We start from the raw sequence: 23,559 nt of genomic DNA, 5'->3' as shown, positions 1-23,559 counted from the left end.
AAGGTTACTTTTAATAAAAGTAGGACTGTGTAGTCTTTAAACCCCTGATCTAAGAGATTTTAATTGATATCATCAAGCAGAAAATTTTAATTGAAATTATTTATTTTAAACTCATTTTAATTTTATACCTCTTTTTTTCCATTAAAAAGATAGAAGAGAAAGAAGGTTGACTCCCGTCAGTTAGGTCCATTTTAAAACATACTGAAATGCAGGTAAGCATAGACTTTATCCTAAATTTACTACTGCTTTTTGTTAACTTGAGGATATACTATACCTGCACATTTATTTAAGCATTTATATAGCTAACATACATTTAGTCAGATACTTAATTCTGATTAGATTAGAAAGTGATGAATGACACATTTCTTATTTACTAAGCAAGTAATTTTGGGTCCAATTGCATTTAGTTAGAAACTGAAATTCAATTAAAATATCTGTATCATTATGTTTTCATATAGTTTAAGAAAATTACCTTAAATATTTGCAACATGTAAGAAAGCAAGTCATCTTAGCCAAACTTATTTTATATTTCAAACGACATCTTTTCTTAGCTAATGAAAGGATTATTTGTATTTCTTGAATGAAAACTGGCTGTGGTGACTGGAAACAACACTGGGGATTCTACAAGTGCTAGACCTTAGCAGCTTACTCCAAGATTTGCTTGTATATTGGAAGAAACCAAACTTTACGGATTTGCATCTCCCAGATTGCCTCCCAGTTTTGAATGCAGTTACTGAATTGAGCTGACTGGTTACATGGAAAAGCTCCAGCTGTCAAAAGCTGGTTTAGATGGTTAATTCCAGTTTCAGGTGCGCAGGCAGTGATCTTCACTACTTTTAGCAGTTTAATGTTAAGACTTCAGCAGCAATCCAATACCACATTAATATTTTTATTTAACCTAAGTGGTAATGGTAAGTTTAGGTAGTGATGCAGTATCATGATTTGAAACATAAGAGTTCATTTTTTAAAGAAACCGGTACTTAAATCACATAGAAGTCCTGTTTAAAGAAAATATGTTTTATTCACTCTCCTATATATTTGATTCTTTGTTTGCTATGTCTAGACTGTGATTTGCCCTGAATGGCCACAGAACACACACACACACAAGTACTATATAATGACTTTGAGACACACATGGCCTTCATTTCAAAACAATTATTCTGCCTGTTTGCCCCCACTGTTTCTGTTGCAGGACTGTACCAGAACCGCATTTCCCCACATCTTTTTTTAATACAGAGTCAGGTTATCCTTTGTTGGACAGCTCTCCTCTTTCTTAGCCTATTTATTGAGAATAATCTATCCACCTCAGCCTTCTTTTCTTGCTAAGCCATACAAGAATGGCTTTTTTCCTCTTCTCCTAAGGAAGACCATCCTCCGACCTGTAATATTTTCAGTGGCTTCTGCTAATAGCTCTTCTCTGCACCTGTTCCAGTTTGCAGTCATCCATCTTCTAGATGGATGACTGAACTGCACACCTGATAAGGTCTTAACAATTCCTTGTACAATGGGCATTACTCTCATGCCAGAGTATGTTTTAATTAATTCCCCAAGCTCCTCTGATGGAGGTGAGGGTTCCTGTTCTGTATGTGAGGAAAATCTCAGTCAGTGAGGTGATATGATTTGCCAAAGCGAGAAAGATGGCAGGATGGAAATGGGGCAACACAACAAACCCTCCTGAGACACAGGTCCAGCTGTCCTCTTTGCCCCAAAGCCTACCTTTCTGCAGTTTACATTGAACCACAGCAGTGCAACAGTCTGTTGAGACAGAGTGAAGAGGATTCAAAGACGAGTCATGTGTCCAAGGAGAAGCTTTAACAGCACAAAATCTGGGAAGACTGAATATTTTTAGCTGATTTTCTTCTGCTTTTTAAAGTCTGATTCCTCATTTCTCCTAGGTCTCCTCTTTTACACAGTTATTTCAAGAAAGCAAAACATCACTAACCTGGAGTTTAAGAAATTTAGTATTAAACTATGAATTACCACATTTCTTTTGAAAGTTGTATTTCAATTGCTTTCCTACAGTTGTATATGAATGTGCTGGAATGCTTTTCTTTAATATAGGTATCTTGTATGATAGGCACGAGTAAATATCTGTTAAGGTCTATCGGCAGAACTGTTTGCTGTTAGCACTGGTATGATAATGGGAGTACAGGTTAGCAAGACTGAAGGAGACAAAGCTTGGAAAATGCTTTTGGTAATCACCAAGTCACAGCTTTGCTTTCCTCTAACTCTGACCTGCATCCTCTATTCCTAGCATCAGGCTCCTCTTAAGTTGAGATAACCTACTAGTGGTCCTATTAATGAACTCTTGTCATTAAAGCAGATGAATGTTGACTGGGGGCCAAATGAGGAGAAGGCAACTTGTTTCTCTTGTGCCTTAAATTGGCTTTGAAACCAGGTATATTGCTGGAAGACTACTGGACTCAGTGTTTTGCCACAGATCTTCCGTACGCTCTATGGGCAGAGAAGGATCTTTATATGCTGGTTGCTTCCTTCGGACACAATGGATTTTCCAATGTATGGGAGAGGTAAGTCCTAGTAGTGACAGGCAGAACTCAGTCCTTGATGTTTAACCAAAAATACATCAATGTCACCAGCATAATTAAATGATCAAGTTCACTCCATTTACTGGAGATCAGCTATGATACTCACATAGTAGAAAAGCCTTCAAAATTAATTCAGTGAGGTCAGACTCTTCACAGAGCCAAAGCAAAGCTCTTGGCAAGGGACGTTACCTATCACAGTGCTTTGTCACAAATGGGGATGAGCAAGGGACAGTGAAGTCCTTTGCTACTCAGCGAGGACAGCAGTGGAAAGGCAACAGGTCTTCCTATCGATGGTAGGGGGACAGGAGAGCAGAGCAAATGTGCCATGTATGCCACTTGAAAGCAGAGGTCAAATTTAGTGCAGGAGAATATAAGGACAGTTGTGGCCAGGCAAGGTAACTGTGTATGCTTCTACTCACTGGTTCTCCATTTGACCTCTACCTTGAGTAAACCCTGTTGTTATACCGAGAAAAGTCAATATATTTTTATACTATTCATTTTGGAACCAACACTCAACCTAGCAAAGATCGGCCACTCATTCCTTACCCAGCTGAGCTCCCTGCTTAGCATTGTTTAACTTGTCCCCTTTGCCAGCCACTGATCCACTCCCACCCTTCTCCACGTGTCCCCAGGTCATTGTGGTGGAAGCCTCTGAAGGTGTGAAGTCACAGCTAGGACATCTGTCCTTCAAAGCATGGGTATGCTTGCAACTCTGGTGACCTAGACATGCAGCACCACCCAACCCCAAAATGCACAATAAGGCCACACAGTACCTTCATGCTCGACTCCAGGTACAGACAGATCTTCTGTTCCTTGCCAGAGGATTTTCCCTGTTTCTGCATCCCGAAGGTTCATCCAATTTCTGATCGGGAAGCAATTAAGGAAAACAAGCTATCTACATCCCTAAATGCTGTGCCTAGCATTCTTTGCTAAGCCCTGAAATAGTCTACTTCAGCTGAGTTTCAATCATGTTTTCTGGTTCTCAGGAGGTCAAGGAAAAGGGATGCTTTTTCCCAGAAAATAAATGAACAAACCAACCCTTGACCAGAATGAATGCAACAAGAGTTGTATAGTCACAGATTTAGTTTTCACTTTAGACTGAAGCTTGTTAACCTCATTTATCATTTTCCATTGCTTCTAAAGGATAAAGGCAATGTCACTGTGCTGCAGAGAAGCAAGAACATTGCTAACAATAACAGATAATTCTACACAAACAATTGCTGTTCTCCAGCATTTGAAAAATGCTAGAAAAAATGCTATATAACATTAGAAAAAGACTAACACCTGATTGAGCTTGTTTTCCTCGTTTACAAAATATTAATATCAAGGGTTCTGCTATTGCTGTTGACCCACTAACTGCCACTCACAGGAATTCTTCAGCTGCCGAGTGCTAAGCAAAGAGAGATCATCTCTTTTCACTCTCAGCAAGTGAGGATGTGCCAGCTTTTGCAAAGCCCAGAGAGGTGAATTAGCCATTAAAGTTATAGGCAAGTATGAAATACGCATATTTTCAAAGGGACAATTAATAATGATCTTAAGTACACCTTTGAAAAATGTCTCTCACAGCATAACTCAGACATCGACACATCAGAACAAGGAGCCTGCACACCTGCTCGATGCCATTTTGAACAGGGATACAGCCATCAGTAAGCCCGAGGCCCTCAGCAGTCTCCTGCTCCACAGCTCATCAGGGTGGCTCCAAGGAGTCACCAGCGTAAAGGCAAGCTGCCTGAATAGAGCGGGATGTGTGAGATAAGGCCATGCAAACCAGTGCCTTTCCAGGTGTTTCCTTCTGCTGGTTTATGGCAGTGCACCCTTCGTACTCAGTACTTCCTAGCCAAGAGACTGGAAACTATCTGGGAGAAGGGCGGAGACAAACTGCTCAAGGAACTGACTGGGGAGGTAGAGAAACAGAAGAGGGACAATATGGACCTTGATGTAGGTATAAATAGGAGCTGTCAGAGATATGCATATTGAACTCATCCTCTAACATACACAGTTTCCAGGCAGACTCACACACAAACTCGTCACATTGATCAAATTTTTCCAGAGCTCCAGGGAAGAAACAGATGCTTTAGCAAATTTTGCATTACAGGGTAACATTTGTTTTAAAATTACACGTGTGGAGGAGGGAAGGGAAGATGGCTGCTTCAGCGCAGATGTGAGGAGCCTTTCCCTTCCTGAAGGCTGGCCAGACTTTCCATGTCCCACTGAAAAGGCAAGAGGGAGAAGAAAGGTGGGAGTGTGTGCACAGAGTCCGTTTACACAGACATGGCCTTACAGCTTCCAAAACTTAGCAACAACTTGGAGCACAGGAAGAGGGAGTGTAGGGCAGCCTGCTCACATCCTTCTGGACTTGTTCTAAAACACATAATATCTACCACTTGTTTTGGGATTAAGCCAAAAGTGAAAGGGAGAAGATGGAAAGCATCATCCTTGAGGGTCCCCATATGCCACCTCCATATCCTGGCAGAAAGCTGGAAAGTGGAGATCTCTCCCCAGCTAGCAAACCAAGGGAGATGGGGACTGTAGGCAGGCAAGTCAGAGAGAGAAAATGAGCAGCAGCATGGCAAGAAGAACCTGCAGCAGGGCTAGGCACTTCATGTGGTGCTGGCTGGAAGACTCCAAGTCCCCAGCCAACACAACCTGCAGGATGGAACCACCCCAACCGTAATTTAAAATGTCCAAAAAAATCCACCATTTTTTGATACCTCTTCCCACAGGCAAACATACAAACTAGCCAAGGTGAAGCTATTTGCATACAGAGCAGTGTGCAATCTATCAAATGCCATGTATGAGGGAAAAAATAACAAATGAGACAATCTGAGCATCTCACTGACAGATTCATTTATCTTCACAACACCCTGTGATGCAAATACTCTTGACTATTAGCTGTACAGTAATTCAGTAAATTGGGCACTTGATTATCAAAAACCTGTATTACCTTTAAAAAATTATCCCCTTCAGAAATATTTACTTGCTATTTGTTCACTATCAATATCAGTGGGAGTTATGAGCTCACAGGTCTGGCTATAGGTTGTATAGTGCCAAACTGAGCAGTAGACAAGTTCCTCTGAACTGGAGATGAAACACTAACCAGAACAGCAAACCCAGCACTGCACAGCAACTGATACAGCCTCCCAAGTGCTATACCAGTACTCTAACTAATGGACTATCTTCCTTTTTCCTTGCCATGCCTTGCCTTGCCTCACCTTACCTTCCTGTCCCTCTTCCCTTATCAATTTTTGGAGTACTTTGAAATCACGTTCACCATTTTCAGAAGTATTATATTAGAAGTGCCGTTCAAAGAGTATATGTAGTCTCACAGCTTAATTGTTATCCTTACTTGAAATAGGTAGTTATAGAGTGATAGTGACCTACTATTTCTGGTGAGAGAAAACACTACTGTAGACTACTGACCTCTGTTTCTTCTCCTTATAAGGATTTATCTCTCAATGTAGTCCAAGAGAGATGATACAAGTTACATTGCCATGCTGAACAATGCTAGATATGTTAACATTTGGGGTGTTAGACTTCTATAAAGTGCTATCAGACTTTATTCTGTATTGATGTTCCACTGTAAGAGTAAATCCATGCAGGACAGCCTGCCCCGTGCTTTGTATTCTGACTGTCAAATGAAAGATGAAGAATAAATAAAAAGCTCAAGACTGTATCTCTGCTGATGAGAGCATGCAGGTCAGCAATGCATGCCACAGTTCCTAGGAAATATCTTGTCTTTAAACAATCTGGACATTGCTAACCCACATAAATTCCATGTCAAATGAATAAAGGTTTAGCATCAGTGTAGCCAAAGGCTTTCTGGCCTATGTGCTGGTTCAGGACATGCTTTTCTAACTTCTGCAAATAAAAAAATGAAATCAACCTGCTATTCAGAGTGTATATGCAGAGTTAAAATATGTGTATCCAGACATATTTTAAGGGATCAGAATAGTCTAGCCAGTTCACAACTTTTTCCCCAGTAACTAAGCACTATTAAAAGGGAAGAACAAATCACCAAATCTTGAAAGTGCACACACATGATCCTCTTCTATTGGAAAAAATACTTCATGTTCAAGAAATGCATTCTTTAAAAAAAATAAATGTTTAAAAACAAAAAGGGATCTGAAAAAAATTTCCTAAGTCAAAATTGAGATAATTTATAAAACTTTACTGTAATGGAATTTAAAAAAAAAGAAAAAGGCAAAACCCATCACAAGTGATTTCTTGGCAAGGGAATACCTGACAAAGCAGCAGCTGTACTGTTACCTAGTTAGCAGCTTATCACACTATTTCTGTCATCTTGGATAGAAAGACTGGTACTAGAACATACCCCAGGGTGAAGAAAATGGAGATCTTGAACCAAACCTACACACACTGTTATCTTCTAATGTGTTTAATTGGTTTAAGATTCTTCCATCCCAGCATGAGAGATATTGTTACTAAAAATAAAAAGTGCTCCATCTTCTGAGCAGCAGTGGAGACCTGCAGGCAGGATGAAGAGGGCATTTTAAGTATTATTCAAAAGGAGAAAGTAAATTAATATAGGTTTAACACAATTACTCTTTTTGAAGAGGCTCATGTCAAACCACCTGGCAGGGGTAACTAAGGAGAGCAAGTAGAGAGCCAGGCAGTTACAGCTTTGTGAAGCTAATATATTTGAAAAAAAAGGAAGAACAATAGTATATTCCTAATTCAGCTTCTCATTCTAAAATCACAAGAACACCATTTTACTATTAAATTTTCTCCTGGATTTGGGGGGGGGGTGTGGTTTTGGGTTTTTTTTTTTGTAGGAAACAATGTCTGATTTAAGACTCAATAGATCAAATACTCTTCAATCCTGAAGGCAAGGAAGGATTAGGTAGAACAGCAGAAGGAAGGGTGTACTGTTGATCTATTTATATTCTACCACCTATTGGGTCAGTAAAGTCTTACATAAAAGCTTTGTAGTAGCTGGAATTTGACTTGCTTTATATACATGACATGAATTAGCTTCCTCACAGACCTACTTTGCTTAGCCTGATGAAGGGAAATGGTTTGTGCATTTCTAAATCCAAGTTTTGTTGTCCTGAATACCTCTGATCCCAGAACAGAAATTCTTTCTTTTTTGTATCTGTCACAGAGATCACTTTGTTCAAACAAATCAAAATATACAAACTTATCTTTAAGTGCTTTAGCATTGCAGAAGATTCCAATGTATTACCACAGTGGTAATTAAGAATAACCTTGAAGGAAGAGAATGAGTGCAAACAAAATTAATCATTAAAGTAGTACGGAGTTAAAGAAGTTTTGCCCTGATCTCCCTGACTATTATTTGTATGTTGTAATTTTTAGCACTTCTTGAATATCTCAAAGGCTGCAGCAAACAGTACGTGTAATTTCTTCCATTAAAATGGTCCATTTTTAACTTTATCCCTTGCTGTCTACACCATGCTAAAACCTTAGGAACTGCTGCACTCTTTATCTTTCATAATAAAAGCAAACCTAATGTTCATAACCACTCCTGGAAGGGAAGGACTTTCATCATCTTTGCCATCTTTTTTTTTTTTTTTGTACATGAAATGCAACATTAAGAACAGTTCACTACATGCCAGGTGCAAACAGGATCTCAACAATTAATGTGTTAATAAGAATTGTCCTATGGGACAAATGACAGAGAGAAGGTAGAGAAGGTGGAGTTGAAAGCCCTGAACAATTCAGACTTATATCTCTGTTAGCAGACCCAGAAAAGCTTCTGATCTGGACTGCCCAACTTCCACTCCTGATTTTACATTGTCTGTCATCTGTTGTGAAAAGCAGACACAACCAGGCACTCATGACATGAGTGAGCATGTTACTTTAAAGAATGCTACGGGTAAGTAAAGATCAACCTTTAGGGATTATATTTTTTATCAGACATATTATCCCAGAAGAATATTTGCATCTCAGTTGTTTCAATCCAGTCTGAGGGGTAAGGGCCAAAATAAGTTACGCAAAATAGCTACCAAACTACAGGATTACAAAGTAGACCACCCAAATGGCTTTATGCTTCTACTCCACTCATGCCATTCATCCTCTAATCTTTTCAATCTCTAATCACACTTTTTATTACAACTCCCAAATCTCTCTTCCACAGAACTCTTAATCGTGTGCTTAAATTTAAGCATATGCACAGACATTCTGCTGAATCAGGTCTTTGAGTTCACTCTGTTCGCAATCAAGAGAGATGCTGCTGGTTTTGGTGTTTAATAAACCACAAGCATACATGTTGACAGTGTGTTAAGAGAAAAGAAGTCTTTCCTCCTAGCCTAAGAGTGAAATTCAGTGCAAAATCATATCTGAAGGAACTGAATGAGCGTCCATCCATTCTGTCTAGTAACAGAAGTACCAAAACAAACACACAAACTGGAAGCTATGCCTCAAACATTACTGGAGCCTTTGGGTATAGGACTGTCAAATTCTCCTGCTTTCAGACAGCAGTACACTCTCTTGGGTTCCAGATTAGTCAGAAAGCGTGCTGACAGCTCTTACAGGAGCAGGTATTTTGTAAAACTCCGCTATTATAAAACAACTTTCCTGGAGTGATGCACGAGATATGGGTTACTGTGCTTCTCCAAATGATGGGAGGTGCTGGGGACTGGAAAGGTGCTCTATTAAATCCTCAAATGGAAGGAAGCCAATTATCCCTTCAAAGCACTCCTGACACTCCTGTACTCACTGTAAAAGAGCCTACTTTTAAAGTCTCCTGCACAGAAGAAATTGCTGTGCGACAGAAGCCAGGGAGATCCACAGATTAATGTGAACCACATGACAAAATGCAGCAAAAATCCTCAGCAACCAACAAAGTCATTTCACAGCAAATTATGTAATCAGAGGGATATATTTAACAGCTATAGCATCATAGCAAAAAAATCAACACAACATCATATACTGGTATACTTTGTACTTTCCTTTTTACTTTCCACCTTACATCTTTGCTTGCAGATGCTGCCTATACGGATCTTATATCACCACAACATATTTTTATCTAACATCCATCAAACAGCCCTGGATTAACCTGTTCTTGGCCCACACTTGGAAAGACAGTCACACATATTACTGAATACCATGTCAACTTTACCCTAATTGTAATAGAAAATTATGCTAATAGGGCAGAAGTTAATATTGCTACATTATATTGTATTGTATTAAGTAGACCTCAGATAATTTCTGCTATGCAGTAAGGTTGGTCCTGTTGTTAAGCTACAGCATTCATTGCTATTTGTCACGTTCTCCCTGTACCTTGGGTAACTGTTTTGAAGATGAGCTATGTTCCCACCACAAAAGTATTTCCTGCTTGAACCCCTGAATATATATTAACAGGGCTCATGTTGAGGCACACTGCAGAAGTCTAGAACAAAAATGCAGCACAGGTCAATTCATAGTCAGATCAGCTGCAAAGAGATGCTAATCAAACTAGAGAAATACAGAAGCCGTTTAACTCTGTATGCTTTGGAAGTGCAGTAAAACCATGTCCAACATTTGCTAATATAAATTTTATGCAGACTATCCAGTTTAATATCTGTGCCTTTCAAACCATTTAGGTTGAATAATACAGTTACTATTCAGTATTTTCATCAAAATGAACAATTAGCACACCTCTCTATGCCATAGCATCCTGGTGATGTCATGCAGCAGAATAAGGCACAGAGTTTGCTTTCAGTTAGTTTACATTTAAATTTCACTCTTATCAATTTACTGTCCAAAAATATTCAGAGTGAAATCTCTCCAAATCCTAAATAATTAAATCAAGATTGGTGATACCTGTAATAGGCTTGACAAAAGCAGGTACCTGTAAAAAAACAATGAAGATGGAGAGCTCCTAGGCTTTGGAAAGAGACGTGTCCAGCATGGGCAGGCAGGGTGGGGGAATGTGTTTTGTTTCTTCAGTAAAACACAGCAATATTGCAAATTAAGCCAGGCTTCCATTTCACTGACTTGTTCTCTCTTCCTCAAACCAAAGAAGCAAGAAACAAATGGATGTACACTTTGAAGGAAAGAGTTACAGACCTACTGAGATGAAGCTAAGGGTCATCAGGAGGGAAAAAGGTAAAAAAGAATAAATTACAGTGGTTTGCAAACAGCTGAACTAGGGACAGATGTAGACACTGTCGTTTCAGGATTTATTCTCTGTCCAGATGAGTTTAGTCTTGTAGAAGCTTAACTCTCAGAAATTCCAGCAATTTTTGTCACTGCTGAGCAATAGGAGCCAATTTAGGCATTTGCAAGTAACCTTTGATTTCTTCAGACAAAAGCAACAATATGTGACGTTCCCCAGCAGCTCCTGCCTGCATCAGATGAGAAGACTGCCTTGTTACCCCGATGTACCAGCAAAGACCACATAGACAACACTTCCAGAGCATGTGCTAGGCACTTCTCTAGGAACTGAGCTCAACCTAAAAAAACTAACCACTTCTAAGCTCCAAAAGAAAATACCTAAGATTTGAGATTCCTAACAATCAAAGTTAAAGCAAAAACCAAAATGCATTTGTGGTACACGGAATACAATGTTCTTTAAAGTGGGAATAAGCTCCAAATCAAATCTACACACACAGATTGCCAGCTTATGGGGCAGGTTCTCCTGTCAGAGGGAGCAAGCTGTTTTCTGTGCCAGATCTGTGGAAGTGCTTTGTTTTCTACTATTAGAAATGTGTATTTTTTCCTCTAGAAACACATGTTAAAATGGTTCCTAGAACCAGATAGCGGTGCCAAAATAAAAGCAAGCTGAAGCAATGTAGTGGTTTTATGACGCTTTCTGTTGCCTATGTTTTTTAGGCTTTTCTTTGGCTTCTCTGAATAGGCTTGAATTCCTTTATACTAATGCCTCAGCAGGAAAAACAACATGCAATCACATCTGGAGATTGCTTTACATCCTAGGTAGTAAAACAATCAATAACTTAGAAAAACTCATCATTGCTTGCAGGACCATCTCAGAAGCATGAATTGCACAAAGAAAATTATTTTCTGTTTTCCAGTGTGATCACACTCAACTCCTCCCCATCTTCCCTTCATTTTAAATGGATCTCAAAAATTAGCATGTTAGAAAAGCTTGAGCTCAAGCTAAGAACCCTTTGAATATTAACATAATTAATGTCATCAGTAATACTCTGAGTTTGCAGAAACAGCAGGTGAATCAATGGGAATGATGTATTCATCTGAGAAAAGAATGTGACCTTTAAAATCCATAGGGCTTTATCAGAACACAATTTTAAAGTGGGTTGCTTGTAGCTCAGTGGAAAGAACGAAGCTGAATGTAACTAAGGAGAAAGCTAATAGAGACACCACGTATACCAGGGAAACTAAAAATACAACTGAAACATAAAACACTGGGACCTCCTTACAGAAGATGCCTCACCTATATCAAAAGGTGAGGCAGCTAGCAGGACAGCTTGAGAACCCACTCCAAGGAATGCTATGATGAGGGAAAGGCAATTAAAAGAATATTCCTGCAATTCAAATCTGGCTGGATAGAGATTTTTTTAATCCAGAATGCTTGAAATTAAGTTAAATGCTTTAAACCCCCAAACAATTTGGAATAAGTTTGCCCACTTTTTTATTTTAGCACATCAAACAATTTTCCCTTCTGCAAGTGAATGCTAAAAGTGATTCAGCGATTGAAACAACTTCATTTCATCTTAACTACTTCAGAACATTCAATCATTTCAACACAGCTGAACTATTATGATAATATTTCAAGGTTCTCAGCAATAAGTGAACTAGAGGGAGTTTCATGGAAATAATCTATCACAGGGTTCTGGTGAATATCTTCATTTTCATAGATAAGGTTGTAACCAGAAGCCCTCAGAGGAATTTACCTCCTTGTAAATCATTATGGCCTATTGTTCCTTACAGAGTTGAAACGCAGGATGTCATGACAGTCATGCAACAATATTAGCTTTAATGGAATGAGGTATTTTGAACCTTGATGTGCCTCTTTATTTTATATCTTTATTCAGTTGTTTTAAAATATGCATTATATTGGCTTGCTTATAAAAGAAAGCTTGGCTTAATTTCATGTTATTTTTGCAACACTGTAAGGAGTGGATTTTTTTTTACATGTCTAAAAGGATCTTCACACTTCCCCATACTGAGAGGGCACAGACCTGAGCAGAGGAACAAAGACTTCTTTGACCAAATTTTTAAATGGGATAAACATGGCTGCTTAGCTGGCATTTTCATATAGTTTCACTTGAATGACCTGTAGCCTTGTGCGAAGAGTGAAAAAAAGCCCCAAAACCTAAAAGGCTTTCAAAAGGCAGTTTTATACAGCACTGTTTGTGGCCAGTCAATGCCTTTGTTCCTTGAAGGCCTCTGCAATAATTTCTCTATTGAGCTAAGTGATGTTTATTGAAAATGGCACAGCTGAGCATCAGCAGGTTCCCCTGCTGTTTGGTTTATCTATCCTCTGAACTCCAAGCAACATCTTGGTCTGAAAGTGTCCCCCTGGTAAAATAAGCAACTGACAACACAAAAAGCCTAGATGACTTCCAACTGCCAGTGCTTATGTTGTGACTATGTGCTTTTTCACCCATTAATGTTTAATTTCTTTTTTTTCTCCTTCACTTCATGTCTCTTCTTACAGAGCTCTCTAGCACACCAGCCTATTGAGCTCCAAAGACTACTTCCGATAATCCACAGATTTATCAGATTCACATATTTTAGAAGAATATGTAATTTACTGGAGGTATTAATATACCATGTACTTCTAAGAAGAGATCTGCAGGCTGGAAAATGACGGCAGACAGGGCTTTGGCGGGAACTCATTCCCTGCGCTACCAGTTTGCACAGCTTCACACTGTCACTACCATCTACCTTGGGCTACCCCAGTAAGGAGATGAATCCTATAATTTAACTAGAAAGATTGGATGTCCCACTGAATAGGCAATACACTACAGCTCAGTGACTAATAACTTAAACAATTCCTAGTATTACACTGTGCTTCAAAAACTTCAAATAATGTTCTCAAAGTAGCTTTTTAATAACTGCATATTGTAGAGACTGGGAAATAAGCATGAAGACTTGCCCACAGCCACACAATGAATCAGTAAGAGAAGAGGAAAGACATCTCAGGAGGTGTTTGGCTTCAAGTCTCATGCTTCAATAGACAATACTGCCTCTCTCTTTACACAGCCAGGAACTGTGCTCTCTGGCTAAAGGAAACTTACTCTAACTTGGAGTCACTGTGCAGTAGCACAGATTGCTGCAATCATGCTATGGAGTGGGTGCCAGTGGTTCCCTTCACTCCGTGTTTTTCTTGTTTTTGGTGGTTTCTCATTCACCCTAACTAGAAAGCAGGGTGGTTCTGAAGCACTGCCAAGCATTGCTAATGGAAGTGTGGGGCAGGAAGGAAATAAAGATGACTACTTGCAGAATTAGAAGTACTTTTTAGTGTCTAAAATGGCATATTAAGGCAGGACAAAAATAGATGTATTACCTCTGACAACAGAAGCAAAATGCTTCTAGCTAGAAAAATGAGTAAACCTCTGAAACTTACCAATAATGTTCTTGTTCATTAAGACAACTTAAAAACACCAGAAATACAAAACAGGAGAGCTTTTCATGGGGGAAAATACCGCATTTGTTCCGTTCTTGGTTCATATTAATTCAAACAGAGTTCCTGTGAAAATGCTCAATTTCCTTTTCTTTTTCCTTTTTAACTATGGACACTCAAGCGTATTTTGAGCTCAGACAAAGTGCTTCAGTGAAGTCCGTATGTGGGTCATGCTTAATATCACAGGTTGTTTCTTTGTTCATATAAGACAAGTAATCAGCTAAGTTAAAAAATCTCACCCGCTCTAAAAATTAGAGATGCCCCTGATACACAGTTTCTAACATCCTTTAATGTACAAGGTTTCTTTCCACAAAATTTCATTAGGTGTAATGAATGAATGGAAACACAGCGCATTTTCATGTATTCAAATTGTCCTCAAAATTGCCAGCTCTGGGAACTGCAGCAATAATTTTGTAAAACGTAGTCAGCAGTTAATCTGAAAGGACAAAGTCTTAGGACAAATGCTATGGCTGTTCATTGCTGGCAGGGACAGGCAGGCACCATTTTGTACAAAGTGACCATCCATTTGTACAGAATGACATTCAGAGATTACTGTCTAAAGGACTCTTAAGAGCTGAACCAATATAAACACATTTTGCTTAAGTAAGTCCAAACAGCCTGATACCACCTTCACTCCATCAGCATTCTCAGAGTTAGATTCCTTGAACATGGGCAGTCAGTGGTCAAGCCATTAGTCTAAATTTCAGAGAAAATGCCAATTTTGAAGCTGTCTGGTTAAAACACTAAAAATAAACTCTCTGTGCTAGGCAGAGTTGTGCTTCCAAAATGAATGCCACCTGACCAGCTCTATTACAAGGATCCACAAATGGACCTGTAACACTGAGATATTCCCTTACACTGTATTGTAGTGGAACTGAATTTTGGGATTAGCTGTTTCCATATCCATTGAAGCTTCCCAGAGTTGGATTGCAAGCAGGCAGACACTATGGGGAAGTGTCCACCCTGTTGCATCTTGCCTTGTTTCCTTTTTTCATTACATTCTTTCAGAATGTGTTGGGATCAGAGCAAAACAAAGTCTGAGCACAGTCCCGGAATAGAAAACTGGAAAAAAGCAGTAAGTTCCAGCAGCAAGCTTTTCCTAACTTAACTTTGCTTGAAAAAGTTTCCAGTACTTCCAGCCTCACCAGATCCAGCTGAGAATGGGCCAGGACTTGATTTTCACTCATTCTTGTATTGTTTTTATGCAATCTATTAACACATATGGTTTAACATTTTAGTGGGAAATCTTTCAAATCTTAGATAGCTACCTGCAGTTGAACTCCTAAACATTGGGCTGCCATTTTTCCTTTCACAAAAGGCCATGCAGAAACATGTATATTTGTTTTGGTGGATCTCCTCTATTCGTGAAGGATGGCTGAACATTTGATAGCCCCATTCCATCAGATTGCTCCACATAGGCCAATTATAAGGAGAAAGAGCAGACCTGTTTGCAAAGATGTACACTGTGACTATACAGCTGGCACCTACAAAGAGAGAATCAGCTTGGATGGGTCTGGGAGCCCCTATCCAGAACAACTCCAGTGTTTTAGCGCTGCACACTTCAGCACCATAGGCCAGGGATACTAAGCTAATGATAACAAGATAGGCCTGCACACAGCCAGTTCAGATACAGCAGAACTTTAAATGGTCAAGCTCCCTGCTGAACCTCACCTGTGAAATTTTGAGCCTCTTCACGCTTCGGGAGCCATTCCCTTTCTCTGCTCTCTCTACCAGAGGAGTAACTTGTTGTAAAAAATACTGGTTACTTAGTTGCACAAATAGGTAAAACAGCCATTTCAGAAAAGGATACAAATGTACTTAGAAGAGCCTCAAATGAGCTAGCTAGGTACTTTGCAAAATAGTAACTGAATCTTACTTAAAGTTAGAAGAAACAAACCTATGGCGAAGCCAGTTTGTCTGGAGTGCATTTTAGTTCAACCAAGATGAGCTGCTTGGCTTCCTAACACTTGTTCTATTTATTCCTCTACCACAATCTTCTCAGTGTGACGTCTTTACCGAGGAGATCACAACATCCTCTATACTGGCCAGGGAGATTAAGCAGCACACACACACACACACACACACCGAGAAAGCAAGAGTCTTTGAGATTTAACTCAAAATCTATGCTGGTTTGCCATAAAGATTTGATGTTTAAATGACTGAATAATGTTAATCTTCCACTAATATTAGACCGCTGTTATGAATAGGTATTACAGGATAAACCCAAACCATTTCCTTTTGAAAATATATTTCTTTATCGCTATATAAAAGATGTCTGCTGATTTTCCCTAGGGTATCTTCTGTTCCTGGGAGATACGAATTTAATGGTGGACTTCCTCATGCCTAGCTGGCGCTTAGACCACAAGCTAGGGAGCAAGGGGTTTGGTTTTCATTTTCATAAAGCTCGATAAATACACTATTCGCTACTAGAATGTCAACTGATATACATTCAGAGCAAAGTCCATCTATTTTTGAAATTACCAGTACCAGATTTTGTAGTATTTCTTTACAAGTTTCATTGGTATAACAAGGATCCCAGGAACATAATGGAAGTAATTAACCTCTCATTTCTGTGTTCACATTCATAAGAGACGGCTTTAGGGTAAGAAGCGGGAGGAGAGAAAAGATCACAGTTGAAACAAAAAGAGAAAATTTATCTCTTGTCAGTAGTCTGGCCACACTACAAAGCATGTACACACAGCAGCAATAAATTAGGGGGTTTTTAATAGAAAAACTAACCAACAATCCTAGCTAGAAGTGCATAGCTGAATGCTCAGATTTGTGCCATCTGAACAGCCTTCCATTTAAATAAGTCTGCTTTAATTGCTTATTTTCTATCTTTTCCCATTGTAAGACAAACAAAGATGCCATTGAGGATGCATCTCCCCTGATAAGGCAATCAGAACATGAGCCTGCAATTACAGTAATATTTTGCATAAAGGCTTCCCTTATTAATCCAAAAGAGCTCTAATTTCAAACCCCAGTATTTTACTATGCTGCCATCCTCAACAGTGCAACAATTCTTCTGGATTCTTTGTGCCTGTACTCCAAGGAACTCAACTGGGCTTCTTCTCTTTGGAGAACATTTATTTATTCCATTTCCAAGGATAAAAAAGGCACAGTATGGTAGCATCACTGAATGTCTAGCAGTTCAATAACATCTGGTTCTTCATACTACCATTCCTTTGGACTGCTGCCCATATCAAAGATCAGCACCACATAGCTCACACATACAGATGCATATACTACCTTGACATCTATGTTTATAAAGCCTCCTACTAATCATTCCTGTAGTGCCATAAATTAACATGAAGTAGGTGATTAGAGTGTTCACAAAGGAAACAGTCTGCTAGCTTGGTTACTTCTCTCAGATGGATACTGTTTACTCAAGAATTTTACTGTAATCCCTGTTGGCAAAAAATATTCCACAAATATATATTCCATCTTTTAGTGGAATCCTTTTTCTCAGTCTTCACACACACACACACACAAAAGGAAAAAAACCCAAACAAACAAAAAACCAAACTTGTACCAGCTGCAGACACACAAATTCTGCAAAATAAAGGGGAGATACATGTGAGTCCTCCCAGACTGAACTGTATGCCCCTTAAATATCCCTTAGACAAACACTGTTCTGTGGAGAACTATTGGTAAGAGAAATAAGGTGCCTGCCATGAAAATGTTCTCACACAGATGCATGTACTAACAGAAGAGAGAAGAAACAGGTTATTTACTACAGAAGCAGCCACCTCCCTCCTCTCTACCGAAGTACCCCTATTGATATAGAGGATTAACATGTGAGATAGTGGAAATCTGGATAGGAAAATCAGCAGTTGTCTGCAATAGTTTAGTCCCAGCATTCTTCTCAGTTGAACTAAACAACTTGGCCATTCAAACTCTAAATCATTAAAAAGAGCTAATCTCGAGACCAAATCTCTTTACAATCCTACTTTAATTCAATGATGAAGGCAGTGCAGCAAGTTTGTCAAGTGACAGACTCGCATCATTTGAACATGTCCTAAGGGAGATGGGTCTTGAAAACAGAACACATTATTTTAACCCTAGCTGACTTAGCTATGCTTTAAGTGTGAAACCTTCTTATGTTCCAGAATAACTGTTAGTTAGTGTTACCTATAAATTTCAGATCAAGTTTTATACTTAATCTTTATCCAAGGTATCAATGGGAACATTGCTTCCTGTTAAATTTTTGGTGTAGGGCAGTAAATTGATTCATCCTGTTAAAATGGATCTACTTGTTGGACCTATAACTAAACCAATAAAGCCTTAACAAGAAGCAATGCTTCCACCTATGAAGAAAAATAACAGATTTTGAAAGCAATCTAAGAAGCTTCCTGCAGAACTCCTGAGATTCCAGGAGACTCCTTAATTGTAAATTCCAGAATTTAACAGCTTCAATACTAAGACTATTCTGTCACCTGTTTTAAATAAATCTTTCTTCAGTCATCCTCTCTGGACTAAAATGAAAGCATTTCTTCAGATCTGCAAGAACTAGATCACATATGCACATCTACAAAGACTATTGGGATACTTTTTCTTCTGAAGTTCAGCACTATGTCCACAAACATTTGTGTAGCTGTGTCTTGTCTGTAGCTGTAGCTTGTGACAAGCTGTAGCTTGTCCCAGCTATGTTGGCTGGGACAAAGTTACATTTTCTTCTTAGCAGCTGGTACAGTGCTGTATTCTGGATTTAGTATTAGAATAATGTTGGTAACCCACTGATGTTTTAGTTGTTGCTAAGCAATGCTTATCCTAAGTCAAGGATTTTTCAGTTTCCCATGCTCTGCAAGCGAGGAGGTGCACAAGAAGCTGGGAGGGAGTATAGCCAGGACAGCTGACCCAAACTAGCCAAAGGGATATTCCATACCATAGGTCATCATGCTCAGTATATAAACTGGGGGGAGTTGGCTGGGAGGGGCTGATCGCTGCTTGGAGACTGGGCATCGGTCAGTGGGTGGTGAGCAATTGTATTGTGCATCACTTGTCTTTCTTGGGTTATATTTCACTCTATTTGTTATCTTCCTTTTAATTACAATTATTGTTGTTGATATTATTATTATTACTACTACTATTATAATAATATTTTATTTTATTTAAATTATTAAAATGTTCTTATCTCAACCCATGAGTTTTTTTTTTTTTTTTCCTGATTCTCCTCTCTATCCCACCGGGAGGGAGAGGAATGAGCAAGTGGCTGCATGGTGCTTAGTTGCCAGTTGGGGTTAAACCATGACAAGCTGATAAAAACTACTATACACAAAATAAATAATATTAACTTATTGGAAAAGCAATCCTAATCAATGTTGATGAACACTAATTTCTTCTCTCAGTGGCAAGCAGCATGAAGAAATCTGAAGCCAGGGCAGTGAATACAGAGGCTCAGAAATAACTGTTAAGGCCTCCCTGGGACTTACAAGAACATTTACTCTGCCGGGTCAATTTTCCTTATGGTTCAGACACTGATTACATCCCAATAGAAAGAGATGAGAAAATGATATCCACCTGCTTCTGTACAGTAATTCACTCAACACCTGTGATTTTGTTTGGACACAAGGTCTGTTAACTTGATGGCTTATCTATAAAAGATGGTACTGACGATGTTAGCTTGAAGAACTGCTTCTGTATATCCTGAGGCCTCTGATAAGCAGGTTTGCATTCACCTTCTCTTTTGGAGGGTACTAAATGGATCTGTTATTGAATGTGCTATACGTACGGTTTTATGTCTTCTTGAAACACACTCCTCTCTTCTCTACACAGTGTGTGGGAAGGTGCAGTCTCTGGGTACTTCCTTCATAGAACAAAAGGTCCACAACTTTGCTCTGACTTCCAAAAGACTCAGACTCCCTGGACTTGGACTCCTCGATATTCTAAAATACCCACTCGGCAAAGAGAACCCCACACCAAAATGGTGCTATCAGTGGACAATAAGATGTTAGGAGAAAAAAGGAGCAAATTAGAATTCGTGTATATGACATGACAAGTCAATGTGTAGAGCAATATTAGCAAGGACTGTGACACAGGTCCTTGAACACCGACTCTAGCAGCTGGGAGGGACTGCCATTTTTTAAAATCTTCTACAGCAGAAAGACTGGCCAGGGCAGTCTAGGAGTACAGATTTTGTACATTTGAAAGATTTCTTACTTCTGGTTAACTGCCCAAAGACTAGAAGAGGCTACAAGCATGCTGCATTATTACTGGGGAGAGATCCTGTTCTGAGCTGGCCCTTAAAACTCTCCTCCATGCAGAGGAGGGCAGATATCCTTAACTCTGGACATCTAAGCAACAGCAGCTACCACAAAAGCCTTCAAGAGCCATAAGTTTAAAGAACTCTCAGGTGGTAGTTTGTTGTTCTCCAGCAATCTGATATAATTGGTGAATGTTTGGTACATGAAAGTAGGCATCTTTCATATCAAGAGCTGTTCACCCACCTCTTTCACATGAGGGACAGATAGTTGTCCCTAGAGAGAAAGTCCTGTCCTTGATTTTTTATATTTCTGACAATGTTGATGTTGCTTAGCCTCTTGCTCTTCCAGGGAATCAGGAAAGAGCAGAAATAAAACTGTTGTCAAGAGCATACTTTAACTTGTGCTGCTCAGAACAGAACCTAGGCCAGGGGAGATTTCAGAGTTACTATTAAGTGAGGTATCCACCTATACAGAACAAAGCAAAAAATCACTATTGAAAAAGACTGTTTGCAAAAAACTTTCAGGGAAAATCTGTAGCTCAGTCTTCACAGAGACATGTCTTGATTTCAGAGGGATCTGTGAAAGAGGAAGAATTCATTTGTGCAAGGGACTTCAGGGACTCAGGGATTTTTATTTGGCCATGGAAAGTTTAGGCTGCCTGTTAGCATTCCAAATCCCCATCAGATCAATAAAGCCTGGAGTCATTATGTCCGATAGCTCCTACCCTCCAGGAAATGAGCTTGTGAGTTTTATTCTACCTGTTAATAGGCAGGTGTTCACACCACCAAAGTCAACTGTAATGGGAGCGCTTAGAGATTCTTGTTGGCAGTCTCAGAGAAGGTATGAATAAAAGGTCAAGCACTGAATTTCTCTTGCATTCACACACTGATTCTGTCTAAACTCCCCTTGCTCTACCAAAAGAGAATCTGTACCTCAATACTTTATCAACACAATTTTAATTTTTAAACAGTACCTTTTATCAGCAATTGAATTAATTAGGAGTTTGTCAATGCATAGGAGCCAATCCAGATTAAGGCATGGAGTGAATTTAGAGTTGAGCTAACTATCCCTTATTTAACCTTTGCCTGGATGTTCTTGTTCTGCATCAAGAGAGTCCAATTCCAAAGCTTTGAAGTGACTTCTGTGATTTGGAACTGGACACACTCATCTTGGGATAAAGGTATGCACAGTGGAGAAATCAAGCAGAAATAGTTAAGCTGGAGTAAATTTTAAGCATACAAACCATATGGTTTTATCTAGATTAGAGCTTTTTGCAACAGCATAGCCACCTCTTCTTTGACACTAGGGAAGAAAACCATAGACACTGCTTTATCTCAGTGCAGTACATTTACATAGTGTAGCTACATCCGTTCAAAAACTCCTGGCACCGAAAAGCTCCATATTGCCCAAGCCAGTTGGCATAAAGATGGTGTGTATTCCCTCAGGGTGGGATTACAGCTCTGTGTGCTATTCAGAAAAATAGGCCAGACAATTGAATTTTCTTTTCCAGGTGTGCTCATATGCCCTCTCTCACAAGTAATGCTAAAAAATGGCAAAAATGAATGAAAACCTGAAAAGATACTCTTTACATAGCTTTGAAAGCAAATGCCAATTACGGCCTTCAGGGAAAAGGTGAAACAAGTGCTGCTGCCGCAGTATATCTGTTAATTAGTCTATAAGGATTTGTGTTTATGACAAGAGTGAAAACTAACTATTGCAGCAGAAGTAATACCAGCTGAACACAGTTCTACTGTTTCATTCACTCTCATAGTGATACTCAGCACATCTGCACCAGCATGAATGTGACACTGGAGTTTGTAGGGCAGAAGTCACTCAGTTCTACTAAAAGTGGTTTATTCAAAGCACTTCAGGCTTTTTTGAACCTCTGCACCTTTAACTGTCTCACAATACCTCACACACAGTGTATCTTTCGCTGATTCAATCCAGTGTTGTTCTGTAACCAGGGATACGTCTAGAGATCACCACAGGTTCTCTGGGAAAGCAACTCAGTATCCTTGAAATGTAATTAGAGAATCACAAGGGGATTTAATCTTATTGAGATTTTATAGTAAAACAGTATTTAGCCCTGGCACTAACACTCTCCACCTAATAAACAAAATAAAAATTCAAATCAGCTAGAGAAACAGCTATGACAAGCACTTTCAAAAAGTCCACAATGACAAATGCCAATCTCCTAATTGCTGACACGGCACACCAGGGGAACAAGCCACCGTTTTCCTGGCATTAGCTTAAATGGTACCTCAGATACACAATCCATAGGGACAGTACTGGCCTGAATTTCACTGGAGCTACAAATACTTCAGTTTGGGGTTGTTTTTTTTTTTTAAGTTAGGCTATGTGTGCATAAGAAATGGGCATTGCTTTAGCCTTGCAAACAGTACAACCCTTACAGCCAGGACCTCCATTACTAAACATGAAGAGCATCTTCACTGCCAGCTACCCTATTTTTCCAGGGATGAACTGGCAAAACATGATTATGAACACTCTCAACACCAAGCTGAGGGATTAAGTAAGGATGTGAATACTTAGGTGGATGTCAGTGGCCCTCTAGACTCAAAGGACAAGACCACAGTGAGAATCAGATGTAGTTCTCAAAGGGACAAGAGAAAAATAGGTCATGGATCTGAGCCACTAAAGTAGTTATATCTCTGGAGTGCTACGCAGGCAGGACCACATGCTGCAATATCGATCAAACAGTTTTTTGGTTTTCCAGCTAAAACTGACAGGACTAAGATTATTCAAGGAAAACAAGTTCATTATCTTGTCTCTTCTGAGGAAAGGAGGAAAGCTTAGAGCACACAGACCAAGTGGAGAATCAAAACAAAATTGAAAATAGAGTCAGGAGGGAATGACTGGCAGTTGCATGAGGAAACTAATCTTGTAAATGGACCAGAGGCTGTTGAAAGCGGAGGCAGAGAGGAGGAATAAAGGGGGATTTATGCAGATTGAGACAGAGCTCTCAAAAAACAAGGACTCCATATCAGAATTACTGTGCTTTTTTAGGAACCTACTAGAATATGACAAGTGTTTAAATTTGCAGTGTGGATTAGTGATTTGACAATTTAACCATCCCAACATTTTACAGTGTTAGACAGTATAGCAGTCTGAAAAGAGAGTAAGCTGTTTGGAAAAGCACTACAGCAAAACACAGAAATTACAAGTAAAAAATTCTGTTCCAAACTAGTTTAGAATAGGTAAAATACTAATATTTGGTTCTGAATGC

The 23,559-nt window shown here is 39.3% G+C and overlaps 1 protein-coding gene across 1 annotated transcript in view; it reads right to left on the bottom strand.

The window, feature by feature from the left end:
* The window catches only part of PDE6D (phosphodiesterase 6D), a 39,945-nt gene that overhangs the window by 5,555 nt on the left and 10,831 nt on the right, over positions 1-23,559 (bottom strand). Inside the window, exon 2 of the mRNA XM_075031561.1 lies at positions 3,320-3,408. Within this exon, the coding sequence (XP_074887662.1) occupies positions 3,320-3,408 (89 nt within the window). The remainder of the gene's footprint in view (positions 1-3,319; positions 3,409-23,559) is intronic.

The sequence above is a fragment of the Buteo buteo genome, chromosome 7 (assembly GCF_964188355.1).
Source record: "Buteo buteo chromosome 7, bButBut1.hap1.1, whole genome shotgun sequence".
Classification (NCBI taxonomy): Eukaryota; Metazoa; Chordata; class Aves; order Accipitriformes; family Accipitridae; genus Buteo; species Buteo buteo.
This window is presented reverse-complemented; position numbering and strand designations above follow the sequence as displayed.